This window comes from Rutilus rutilus (genome assembly GCF_951802725.1).
Source record: "Rutilus rutilus genome assembly, chromosome: 4".
NCBI lineage: Eukaryota > Metazoa > Chordata > Actinopteri > Cypriniformes > Leuciscidae > Rutilus > Rutilus rutilus.
The window spans coordinates 2,645,313-2,657,402 of NC_140212.1; the positions used below are offsets into that span (position 1 = coordinate 2,645,313).

Genomic DNA, 12,090 nt, shown 5'->3' on the forward strand with positions numbered 1-12,090 from the left:
TTGGTAATTTAAAGATAATAACTAAATGATCAACTTAGTGAGCATAACTGACGATGTAGTAGCAGGTTTGCTGAAATGCACATGCATACTATTTTTTAAAAACAGTAGGCATTGCACATCATATACTGCAGTACACTAGTGTTCCATTCCGAACATAGCCAGCTTTCCCAGATTATACACGACCGAAACTCAAATGATACTGAAATTGGCATTTCATATAAAATCTTGTTGCTTAATTGACTCTCTGTACGAACAAACAATGACACACAGGTTTTCAGTGTTCAAAAACCGTGACGATTACACACATTCACCCTGATACACGCCAACAACCCCAAAACAAAAAGCCGATTCTGTCAATGTAACGTCCTGTTGGATCTGTCTCTCGGACGGTCCACGTGTATCAGACTGGGACAGAACACAGCGTCCTGAGAACTGATCAACAGTCTCTTTTGAAGAAGGCCGGGCCACTTGTGCTCCATTTAAATCCCTGAGTAAAAAAAGCCAAACATTCAAAACAGAAACCAGTGTGTCCTCCTCTCTGCGGCACCCGTCAGTAGCGGGGATGCTGGGAACCGTAGTTTCTGGGAAACATAGGGGTGTAGGTGGACGAGGGGGGCGTGTAGCGAGACGTGGAGCGCTGGAAGTGGCTGGAAAGGGGCCGAGATTGGGACGAGCTCCACATTGAGCGGCGACTTGCCAAAAGGGGGGATCGGTAGGGCGAGGAAGGGGCGGAGCCTGGGGAATAGTGCGATTCGCTTGCATATCGACGGGCCAGGATTGAGCTGTGAGTCGGGAGTTGTGTGTAAGAGTGCGGGTCGACGACGTACGCCCGGACGCCCGTGGTCCAGTGGCGATACGGCGTGGTTGACGGTGTCCAGGAGGACGAGGACGATGCGGGTGAGGACGGGGCCTCCAGCGAGGGTGGGCTGTTTGGGGCGGGTGTAAAGTTGGGTGTCGTGGGCGACGTGATGGCGGCTGCTGCCGTAAGGATTTCGGTAATTGTCAAAGGGGTGTCGGGAAGGGGCGGGACTGGCGTTCCACTTACTTTAGGCGTGCCGGTCCTCAGCCGGGTGGTTTTTCCCATGCGGGGCCGGTGCGTCTGCTCTTGGTCGAACTCCAGGTCTTCCAGTTTCTGCGTGAGGGCCAGTTTTTGCTGGATGGCCATGCGGAGGAGAGAGTTTAACGTCTTTTTCTCGTCCTCCGCCGCCGCGAGTTGTCTCTGCATCTCGTCCAGCTGAGACACATACTCATCACACCTGGTCAGAGAGAAAGGAGAAAATCCTGATTGGCTTGCGTGTTAAATATTAGTAGTGTAGTATTTGTAAAGTATTTCGGTGAATCGATTTGTTCGGATGGTTCATTTAAATGAACTGGTTCTGAACAAATGATTCGGTTGAGTTCGTGATTTAGTCTCTATATATGTCCTTTTTGTAGTGAAATATTTAGCTGTCACAGAGTTTTCTATCTTTATAGGCTGTATTTATTGCAAATATTACTGTTTTCATCTTAACCGAAATGCTCTGCAAATTGTTATTTAAAAGTTATATGTTAAACCTAAAGGGGACCTATTATGTCCCTTTTTACAAGATGTAATATAAGTCTCAGGTGTCCCCAGAATGTGTCTGTGAAGTTTCAGATCCACAGATAATTTATTATACCATGTTGTAAATGCCCATTTTTGAGTTGAAGCAAAAACATGCAGTTTTCATGCATGTATCTTTAAATGCAAATGAGCTTCTGCTCCCCGCCCCCTTTTCCAGAATAGAGACAGAGCGCATTTAGGCCACGCCCACACGGGGGGGGGGGGGGGGGACAATCCAACCGTCTTCATTGACTTTGCATTGCGAGAGGCGTCCTCCTTGTCATTTCTTGCTTCTAACAAAAGACAGAAAAATGCCTAAAAGCTGCTGTGTGACAAGCTGTACAGCAAACGAGCTAAGAAACCCAGAAATAAGTTTTTATTAGCTCTCGATCCCAAAAAACGAGCGTTTAGGACATAAAAGTGGATACAGGCAGTTGAAACAGAGCGTCACGTGTCTCATTACTCTGAGAACTAACGTACGCCCGCTGGAGGAGACACAGGATCGGCAACACAGGATAGTTTATCTTACAGAAATATAATATATAAAACTGACATTTGGATATTTGACTCACCAGTGACCAAATGTTTAACTTACTGCACACGTAGTGTATTTTTAGTGCATACTGAGTGTCAGGATCCCACAATATACCCATTCGTTCCAGCCTGTATCCACTTTTATGTCCTCAAACGCTTGTTTTTTGGGGTGGACAGCTTATGAAAACTTATTTCTGGGTTTTTTAGCTTGTTTGCTGTACACCTTGTCACACAGCAGCTTTTAGGCATTTTTCTGTCTTTTGTTAGAAGCAAGAAATGACAAGGAGGCAGCCTCTCGCAATGCAAAGTCAATGGAGACGGTTGGATTGTTTTCCCCCTTGGTGGGCGTGGTCTTCAGATTATGATGCGTTGCGCTCTGTCTCTATAGGGCAGAGCCTGTACAGCTCATGCCTCGGATACTCTAGAGCAGGGGTCTCCAACACGTCGCTCGCGAGCTACCAGTAGCTACTTTTTACAATTAGCTACTACTTCTTTGTCGTTGTGGAGAGCGCGGGGCATGGTTGCATAGCAACGACAGACACCACGGGAAAATCGGACCGAATTTTACTATTAATAATAAAAGATAATAAAGTTAAGTTGATCACATTAAAGCTAATGTGCATTGTAAATGTCAGTAATTTATCTTTTTTGACTCATTCTTTTTATAAAAATGATTTAAAGGCTGAAATATGCGATGTTTATCTTTTTTATAAAACCTTTTTTTATCAAAACTTTATTTGAACTTCTACATGTTAGTAGATGCAAGACACTCCTTTAAAATCTGGCCATCATTTTTTATGTTATTATTTTAATGTTTATGTAAACAAAAAGTGCATATTGACGCTAATTTCATTTGTTATTTGCTGGTTTTCGACATAAAACTTGGTGAATTGATGATTTTATTGTGTAGTATTAGTACTTTTTAAACAGGATTCTGGGAGAACCGTGATCATAGTGATCATTTTTGTCACTATAATCATGAAATGAAATTTTCATACCATTTCATCTCTAGCTATGATGCACTATAAAATCAACAATAATAATGTGTTTTTAGAGTATAATATGCAAAGTACAATTTTCTCTCTATATTTTTTTTATCTCTGACATTTAAGGGTAACATATATAGGCCTACAAAAACTCTTTTAGGTCTAAAACAGTTTGGATAGTTGTTAATATGAGCGTTATGAGACATAATTTAAGAGATTTAAGTACTGTATAACATGAGGAGCTCTCGGCCACTTTCATTTTTAAAAAGTAGCTCTCAAATGAAAAAAGGTTGGAGACCCCTGCTCTAGACTAATTACTCTTTCATGTCTTTTTCATGCCAAAATTGTCCTTAAACTGTAAAATACACACAAAATTATGTCAAAACACAGTTAAATCTGTCATTAATGTCTGTGAATGTAAACATATTAGATCTGTGTATTAAGCAGTGTAATATACAGTACCTCCAGCTGTCAATATAAATCAAACAACAACAGAAAAACTGAAAATCACTCACTGCTCTTGACTGAGTAACTTTAGTGGCTTTAATAAGAATACATTTCTTACTTGAATGCTGCTGTTAAATGCTCTGGCGAGGAGATAAACATGACGGACTGTATACAGAATGGGTTTTTACCACAATAAGGTGGTTGTGTACACACACTGCGGACACATAAATATGTACAAAAACAATAGAGGGAATGCGTTGACGTCACTTTCCCGCGGGAACACACTCCCTCAGCCGGACTGAGTGGCAGAAGAGCTGCTGCGTGACTGGATTTAATAGGAGAAACTGCGAAAACACGAGTAAAACAAACGATTATCAGTTTAAACTAAAGGTTGGACTCGATATAGTGTTCATTACAACTTACCAAAGATCCGGTGATCCGTGGATATTGACATGCAGCAGGAATTGTGTTTCCTGACATTTATATGAGCCTGATTTCAACGCCGGGGAAATACATAAAGCAAATTTGCCTGTGAACGCTTTATATAAATATAATATAGGTATATCTAAATCCATGTGATCATTCATATCAATGTTATATATAATCATATCGTCCAGCCCTAAAACTTGTATAGCTTTTTGTCAGTGTTTATTTAAAAACGTCTAATTATGCAGAGTATACGATGGTAAATATTGAATTAATGAGTTGTCAATACAATATATAACAATACAATATATAGGGTATGATTTTACCCCCAAATTCGGCATATTAACACAAAATGATAACTGCAAATCCACCTTTTGCTGCTTGGGGTCCAGTTGTTTCTATGAATTGCAGCGATCCATATGCTTCCCAGTTCTGTAGCTTTCGGCAGTCTGTAAACATATACCTCAGGTTTCTTGTAAAATCTAGTTGTACAGTCAATCTCAAAGCGTGTGTTTTGTGTCTTTTTGCCACTCAGTGTGTGCAACCGCAGTCACTCCAGCCGACGGTGACGTCACACGCATACCCTCTATATAAAAGCGAACTTTGCATTATAGGTGCCCTTTAAAAAAGATATTTCTTCTCACCGCTTCATTATAGCAGAGAATGTCTAATAAGGGGAGAACTTCCACTCTCAGTAAACTTCCGGCTTCTGAACTGGTTGCAGTTCCACTCTGGTTCCATATGAGGGCGCTCACAGGACGAGTGCAGTTCCACTCTGGCTCCACATGAGGGCGCTCACAGGACGAGTGCAGTTCCACTCTGGCTCCACATGAGGGCGCTCACAGGACGAGTGCAGTTCCACTCTGGCTCCACATGAGGGCGCTCACAGGACGAGTGCAGTTCCACTCTGGCTCCACATGAGGGCGCTCACAGGACGAGTGCAGTTCCACTCTGGCTCCACATGAGGGCGCTCACAGGACGAGTGCAGTTCCACTCTGGCTCCACATGAGGGCGCTCACAGGACGAGTGCAGTTCCACTCTGGCTCCACATGAGGGCGCTCACAGGACGAGTGCAGAATGAATGGAGGTCTATGGCGCTATACCCCTCAAAATCCACTTTTCTTAGGATATCATTTCTTGTCTAGTAATCTGAATGTTGTATTCGAAAGGAGATGCAAAGAAATCATACATTGCTGGGTGTTCGATTTTTTAGAGTCACTTACTTGCTTTAAGTCTTTTAAAATGTCAATGACGTCATACACATCGTACGACCAGAGATACTGCTTTACGGCAATCCTTCAGTCACTCTGGTGCTTTCGCGCTCTGCACTTTCTTTTCTCTCGAGGCATCGACAACACAGCTGACACAGGTAAACACGTGCTAGAAGACTTTTTGTTATGTTGTTTTAAAAGACCACACCGAAAATACACACACACACACACACACGATGCCATCAAGCGGTATCTCTGGTCGTAATCAGTCCTTTACTGACCAATCAGCGTTCATTAGCAGAATGCTAGCGTGTTATGGGCAACAACAACTCAACCTGTAAGAAATCGAAAGGACATAAGTACTCGTTCATTCAACTTTCGACCTGTAACCCGTGTTGCAAAACCTACAATCAAATCTGAGATTTCTCAACGGCAATCGGGTGAAAGAGACAAATTTAGCCGTCATAGACTCCCATTCATTTTGCACTCATGGGCGATCGCCCCCAGTGGAACTCTGGTGGAACTACAACCAAAATTCGGTACAATAGGACTTAATAGGGAGTGGCCAGGCTCTCCGTAGACGGGCTCTGATTATAGTCAGTTTGGTTATAGTGTTATGGTGTGTTTTCTCACCGTGTGGCGAACATGGCTCTGAGGGAAGAGAAGGTGGCTGCGTCTTCTTTCAGCGCCTTCAGCTCGTTCCTCAGCTTCATCATGGTCTCCGTCACCATGGTCTTCTCGTTCTCGTATTTACTCTTCAGGTTGGCCAGAGCCCCTTCAGCCGTCTGTGAAACACACATTACAACCAACATTGAGTCTGAAAAACGGGCTCTGCCAACAATAAGTACAACAATAACCACTACTGATATAATATAGACCACATATATTATTCATTACGACCAATACAAAGGATGCAAGACTTAAAAATCCCATATATAAAATCATGTTCATTTTGATTTATGGGATATATTTACCGAGTAATTGCTTTGATTTAGAAAGCCCACTTTAAGAATAATGGGTAAATATTTTCTTGAATTCATAATCTAACTCTACTGAACTTCATTTAACATGAACTGTTCATTCAAGTGAACGCTTGTCATTTGAGTAACTGTTTTGCACACAGTAATGGATGTGGTAATCACTTTGCTGACCCATATAGCACAGCACTTTCTCTCTGGTGTGGGATCTATAAATCGTAATGTCCATTAATCATCTCTCGGCCTGGAAGGGTCATGCAACATGCTTTATATCACACAGGCCAACAAGGAGAAAGAAATGATGTGTCGGACAGAACAGTCCCTTTTCATCAACATTTCATTTTACTAGCTATTAATCAAGCGGCTCAATTCGGGGCGCACCAGTCCGCCTGAAACGTCATGTTTACGACGTATCGGAGCTTTTGAGAAAGAACTAATCGCTGGATTTGCCGACGTTTGCCAGATTAAGCGGCATACAATTTTTGAAAGGTATTCAGTTTGGTTTGAGGCACTTGTGTAAGTGGGAATGAATCAAACCATAAAAGGTGAGGTGGTTGAGTTCAGTTCATTTGTGGGTCCTTTTAGAGCATTTGGGGTGTTTTATCAGCCCAAGACCACTTAAAAAGTGTAAAAACGCACAACGGGTAAAAAAAAAGAAACGCCCTTAAAACAAACTCTGGTTGTTAAATAATTTGACAATCGAGTCTATTCCTGTCTAAAGCACTATATGTGTATTCACGAGTTCACACTTACATATAATTTGAAGGGGTAAGTTTAATGCGTATTTGGCGTGCTGTCCGGAGGGAGGGCTCCGAGCTCGGAGTTCGGCCCGAACCCAGAGTGCTCCCCCCGTATGTAAGTGTTTTAGGACTAGAAGCGTGGAGAAGGGGTGGTGGAGGGATGCTGCAAAAACTGTCAATGGAATGAGGTGAGACTGCGGAGTATATATGCACCTCTTACCATTGATTGCTGAGTGCTCTCCACTTGTGTTAATTATCTGAACGTGCTCCTCCCGAACCTTGTTAATAAAACATCATTTACGCTGCTTCCTGATATCATGTGCACAAACACAAATAACCTATATCTATATGTGTATATAACAGTTATGTCCGGTCGAACGATGTATTAATTAACTTCAGATTGGATTGTGTTGGTAAACGGCACTTGTCTAATGCTAAAAGATGTTTCGTGCCTCTAACAAGTGCTGTCGATCTTCTCTTCTGATCTGAATGGTGTGTGTGAAACACTTGAGTTTTGCCACAGACTCGTTCCAGCGTCTAGAACGCAACTGATGCTTTTTCAAGCGCCTCTTTTACTCCATACTACTTTTAAAAAGGAAATGACGGAAAATTTACGTACATATTTACAGCGGCTCTATTCGCACGGGATTAGCATTACCTGAGGTCATTTTTATGGATCTTTTTACTGAAGGTAAAAGTCGCCGTAATCTTTTCTGACATTGTCCGTAATGATCACTGAGATACACATTCGGACGGGACTAAAATCAGAGAAGCTTGGGTAATAATTACTTTACCCCACCAACAAACTAATCCAGTCCGAATAGGGCCTAAGTGAACATTTCTTGGCTGGAGTAAGTTGCAAAGTGGGAAGATAGCGACCCATGTGGGAACGTAAGAGTTTTAAAAAGAAAGCGTATGAGCTACACAGCAACATTAATGAGAAGTTGGCTAGAATAAGCTGCAAAGTGGACCAGATTTTATGCCAATAGTTACAAATCTTGATAAGCAGCCGAAAGACAGAGACCCATGCAGAAATGTAGCAGTTTTAATAAGAAACATGGAAGCTACAAAGCAAATCTCAGTCAATGTAAGGACTCCCATGGTTCAATACTCTCAGGCCTCATGGTAATCAATAGGACGCAGGGTAATAAACAGAGCTCATTAGCCTACCTGTTTGTTGGCTTTCAGCACAAGACGCAAGGTTGCGATCTGCTCCCTCTTTGTGCTCAGGAGGGACTTGAGTTTGAGAATCTCCTCCATGCAAGCCTCTTTGTCCTTATCCATTAGCGGGGCGAGTTCACTAGCGGCCGCTCTCTGGCGGGACAGCATGAGCGAGCGGTCCACCGCCTTCTGCAAGTGCTTGATCTGATCGCGGATGATAGCGTTGAGATGGTGGATGTTAGTTGGTTCGCGGCGGAGATCGGATACCGTGGACGACTCGGGCGCTGGGGATGACGATGATGACGAGGAAGAGGCACTAACGACGGGCGAACCCAATGGCGTGCGGACCGGGCTCTGCTCAGCAGTGAGAGGTTCTTTGGATGGCGAGTCAGACGGGCTACGCGACTCTGCGGATGTTGCAGCATTAATCGCCGCTAAGCGGCGTGCGAGTCGCGGGGTCAAAAGCACCCGGTGGTCGTCCTGCCCCTTGAGGCCAGCGGTGGAAATGCGCGTCGGGGTCCTGCCCTGCCGGTAGTAGTCCAGCGTAACGCGGTTGGGTGTCTCGTTGTTGCACAGGCAGACGTGGTGGTAAAGTTGCGCTAACTCCTCGCTGAATGTCGCCAGCTCATCTTGGGCGGTTCCCAGAATCCCGTGCGTCTCTAACGCCGTGTTATTGGCTGCCTGCAGCTCGCGTTCCAGATTCACCGACTTCTCCCGGCCTTCCCTGCAACTGCGCTCAAGCTTCACCACTTGCATCTCGAGCGCCTGAAGCTGCGCCTTCCCCTGTTCCTCGGCCCGCGCTCCCGCCTCCACGCACTCATTATATCTATCCTTCACCTCTTTAAGCTCCGCCTTCAGTCCGACCACCTCTGTCACGGCCACCCTGTACTTACACTGCAGCAACTCGAGACTCGGCCCCTCCTGGCCTCCAGAGACGCACGCCGTCTCTTCTTCTTCGTCCTCCTTTTCCTCATTGTTTTCCTTGTGGCGGCGAAGTTTTCGAAAGCGCTCGCCCAAACGACTGGCCCTCTCGTGCTGCTCTGTTAGCGCCGCCTGCGTGTGGCGAAGCAAAGCCTGTGATTCTTGCAAGCTGATGAGCAAAGATGCTTTTTCCCGTTCCACCTGCGGCACATAAACAAGCCAACTATTGAATTTACCTACTGGTCAGACTGGTTTTAACTGGTTAGTCCTGGTCTAAATCAGTGCTTCTCAAACCTGTCCTGGGGACCACTGTACATTTTGGATGTCTCTCTTATCTAACACACCTGGTTCAACTCACCAGCAGCTAATTTAGCTGAAGAAATGATAGATATCACCATGCTTTCCACAGCTGATTAATCACAGTACATTAAGACAATTGTTTTGTATTACAAGTTTTATGAAATGTTATGGTTAAATATGGAAATGAGGCATTAACTGTTTAAAATATGCACTTAATTGCATGCATTTCCAGAACAGAAATCTGAACATTGGATAAAAGCCAGTTTCAACATTCTCGTTTCATTTTAAATGAACCTTTTAGTGCTCATTTTTCAATGTATTCAATAATATGGTGCATTGAAGTCATGATAGTAAGATCGTATTTACGAGTTAAACAGCGCCACAGTGTCGTAATTATCACTTGGGATTTTCTTTGAGACTCGTTTTTTCAGAGTTGAGGAATAATGGCGGACACAGTTGATGCAGCTTCAGTAGTTAATGGTTCATTTGTTGAAATGTAAAACTAGCCAAGTTGCATGTATAAAATATGATCGTATTGTACAATTACGATAGAATATATAACAATTCAGCTGGCAGCACCTTCATAAATTGAATAAAAGCACAAAACCACATCTGATGCACATTATTTATTCAGAATTAGAGTTAAAAAACGGTATTTTTTGGTAGAATATGCATCTTGCTCTGACTTAAGTGACACACAACTTCCCGACTAGTAAATACATACTAGTCCCAGCAGGACTTGAATAGTTTGATCTTGGAAAAAAATGCTTTTGAATGAGGATATCTGAGCACATATTGAGAGCTCTTCTGAAACTCTAAAGGAGACAAGAACGAGATTATTTGTCTCAGGAAAAAAAAAAAATTGAAAAGCAATTTCCGTTTAATCTCACTGCTATCTAGAAGAAATTAAAGTGATTTCCTTTTTGACTTTGATTTGCTATTATCTACTGGAATAATGATATTTACACTAGGAAAGTGTTCCCTATGGCCATTTGTCAAGTCTACGTTTAATACATAGTCAGTGTTTAACATGGATTCAAAGTTCATATGACTCAAATGAACTTGCACTGAACAGTGACTCTTGTGATGGGAAGGATATAAATAAGCCAGTAGCATGGCCCATTAGTGCGTATGGGGGTCTCATATTTCATCCCAGACACTGCAGCATCCCTTTGTAAACAGAACAACGCCTAGACCAATGCAGCAGTCGTTTCTCACTATTTAGGAACAGGATTTTAAAATATTCAAAAACACCTAATCGGACATAAACTACCAGTCAAAAGTTTTGGATTGGTGAGATTTTCAATGTTTTTAAAAGAAGTCTCTTCTGCTCACCAAAGCTGCATTTATTTGATTAAAAATACAAAAAAAAAAAAAGAATATTGTGAAATATTATTACAATTTAAAACAGCTTTTTTTTTCTATGTGAATGTATAGTAAAGTGTAATTTATATCCTGTGATCAAAGCTGTATTTTCAGCATCATTACTCCAGTCTTCAGTGTCACATGATCCTTCAGAAATGCTGCTCAAGAAACATTTTGAAAACAGTTATTTAGTCATTTTATCATATTATCAATGTTGAAAACAGTTTTTACATTTTTATTTCAGGATTCTTTAATGAATGGAAAGTTCAAAAGAACAGCATTTATCTGAAACCTAAAGCTTTTGTCACATTAAACACTTACCGTTCAAAAGTTTGGGGTCAGTAAGAATTTTAATTTTTATTTTTGGGGGGAAAGAAATAAAAGAAATCAATACTTTTATTCATCAAGGATGAGTTAAACTGACCAAAAGTTACAGCAAAGACATTTATAATGTTAGAAAATATTCTATTTCAAATAAATGCTGTTCTTTTGAACTTTCTATTCATCAAAGAATCCTGAAAAAAAAATATTTTCAACATTAATAATCATAATGAATGTTTTTTGAGCATCAAATCATCATATCAGAATGATTTCTGAAGGATCATGTGACACTGAAGACTGGAGTAATGATGCTGAACATTCAGCTTTGATCACAGGAATAAATTGTTGCTTTACATTTTTATAATATTGCACCGTTTTACTGTATTTTTGATCAAATAAATGCAGACTTGGTGAACATATAAGAGACTTCTTTAAAAACCTTAAAAATCTTACCGACCCAAAACTTTTGACAGGTCGTGTATATAAAAGAAATATTAAAGAGGTAAATTGGCAACATAAAGCTTTGCAATATAAAAATGTATGAATGTATGCTAATAGAAATGTTTATAGTGTAATGTTATGTGCACATGCCCCGCCCCTTCACACTGACCTGCTGAATCTGCTGTCTGAGTTTCAGGATCTCCGGGCCATTGAGCTCACTGAAGAGGTCAGGGGTCAAAATTTCACTCTTCCTCAAACCCGAAGACCTGAAATCTCCGTTCAGTCGGTTCAGCACCGAACCCGCAGCGCCCTGGAGCAGAAGCCCGTTGCACTTTCCACCGTCTTCACTGCTGGGCGATGTGGCGGCTGTCGGGGTCGCACTGCCACTAGGTGGCGCCGAGCTAAAGGCGATCAGATGAGCGCAGCCCGAGCTGAAAGCCCCGTCGCACACGGTTAGATGTTGTGCTAATTCCTTACGCAAAATGTTCTTCTGTTCTCGCTCACTTTTCAGAGCATCCAAAGCCTCCTCCAATTGGCTCTCAGAGATGTCCTTCAGGCGCAGGGCGTCTTCTAATTGGCTGTTAAGCAGGGCTGTCTCCTCCTCCAGAACTTTGATTTCATGCTTCAGGCCTTCATACTCCACCTGAAGGAATGAAGAATAACCATTTGCATTGATTC

At 42.3% G+C, this 12,090-nt stretch overlaps 1 protein-coding gene across 4 annotated transcripts in view; it reads right to left on the reverse strand.

The window, feature by feature from the left end:
- LOC311289332 (protein bicaudal D homolog 1) overlaps positions 1–12,090 on the reverse strand; it is a 35,250-nt gene that overhangs the window by 8,592 nt on the left and 14,568 nt on the right. For 3 of the 4 annotated variants that reach the window (XM_084407243.1, XM_084407245.1, XM_084407244.1), the window contains exons 4-7: positions 11,582–12,055; positions 8,074–9,186; positions 5,820–5,971; positions 1,046–1,256 (exon numbers count right to left, since the gene is read on the reverse strand). In XM_084407243.1, coding sequence (XP_084263369.1) covers positions 1,046–1,256; positions 5,820–5,971; positions 8,074–9,186; positions 11,582–12,055 — 1,950 coding nt within the window. Of the gene's footprint in view, positions 1–452; positions 1,257–5,819; positions 5,972–8,073; positions 9,187–11,581; positions 12,056–12,090 lie in introns of those variants that run through there. The other variant, XM_084407242.1, reaches the window with a different exon arrangement.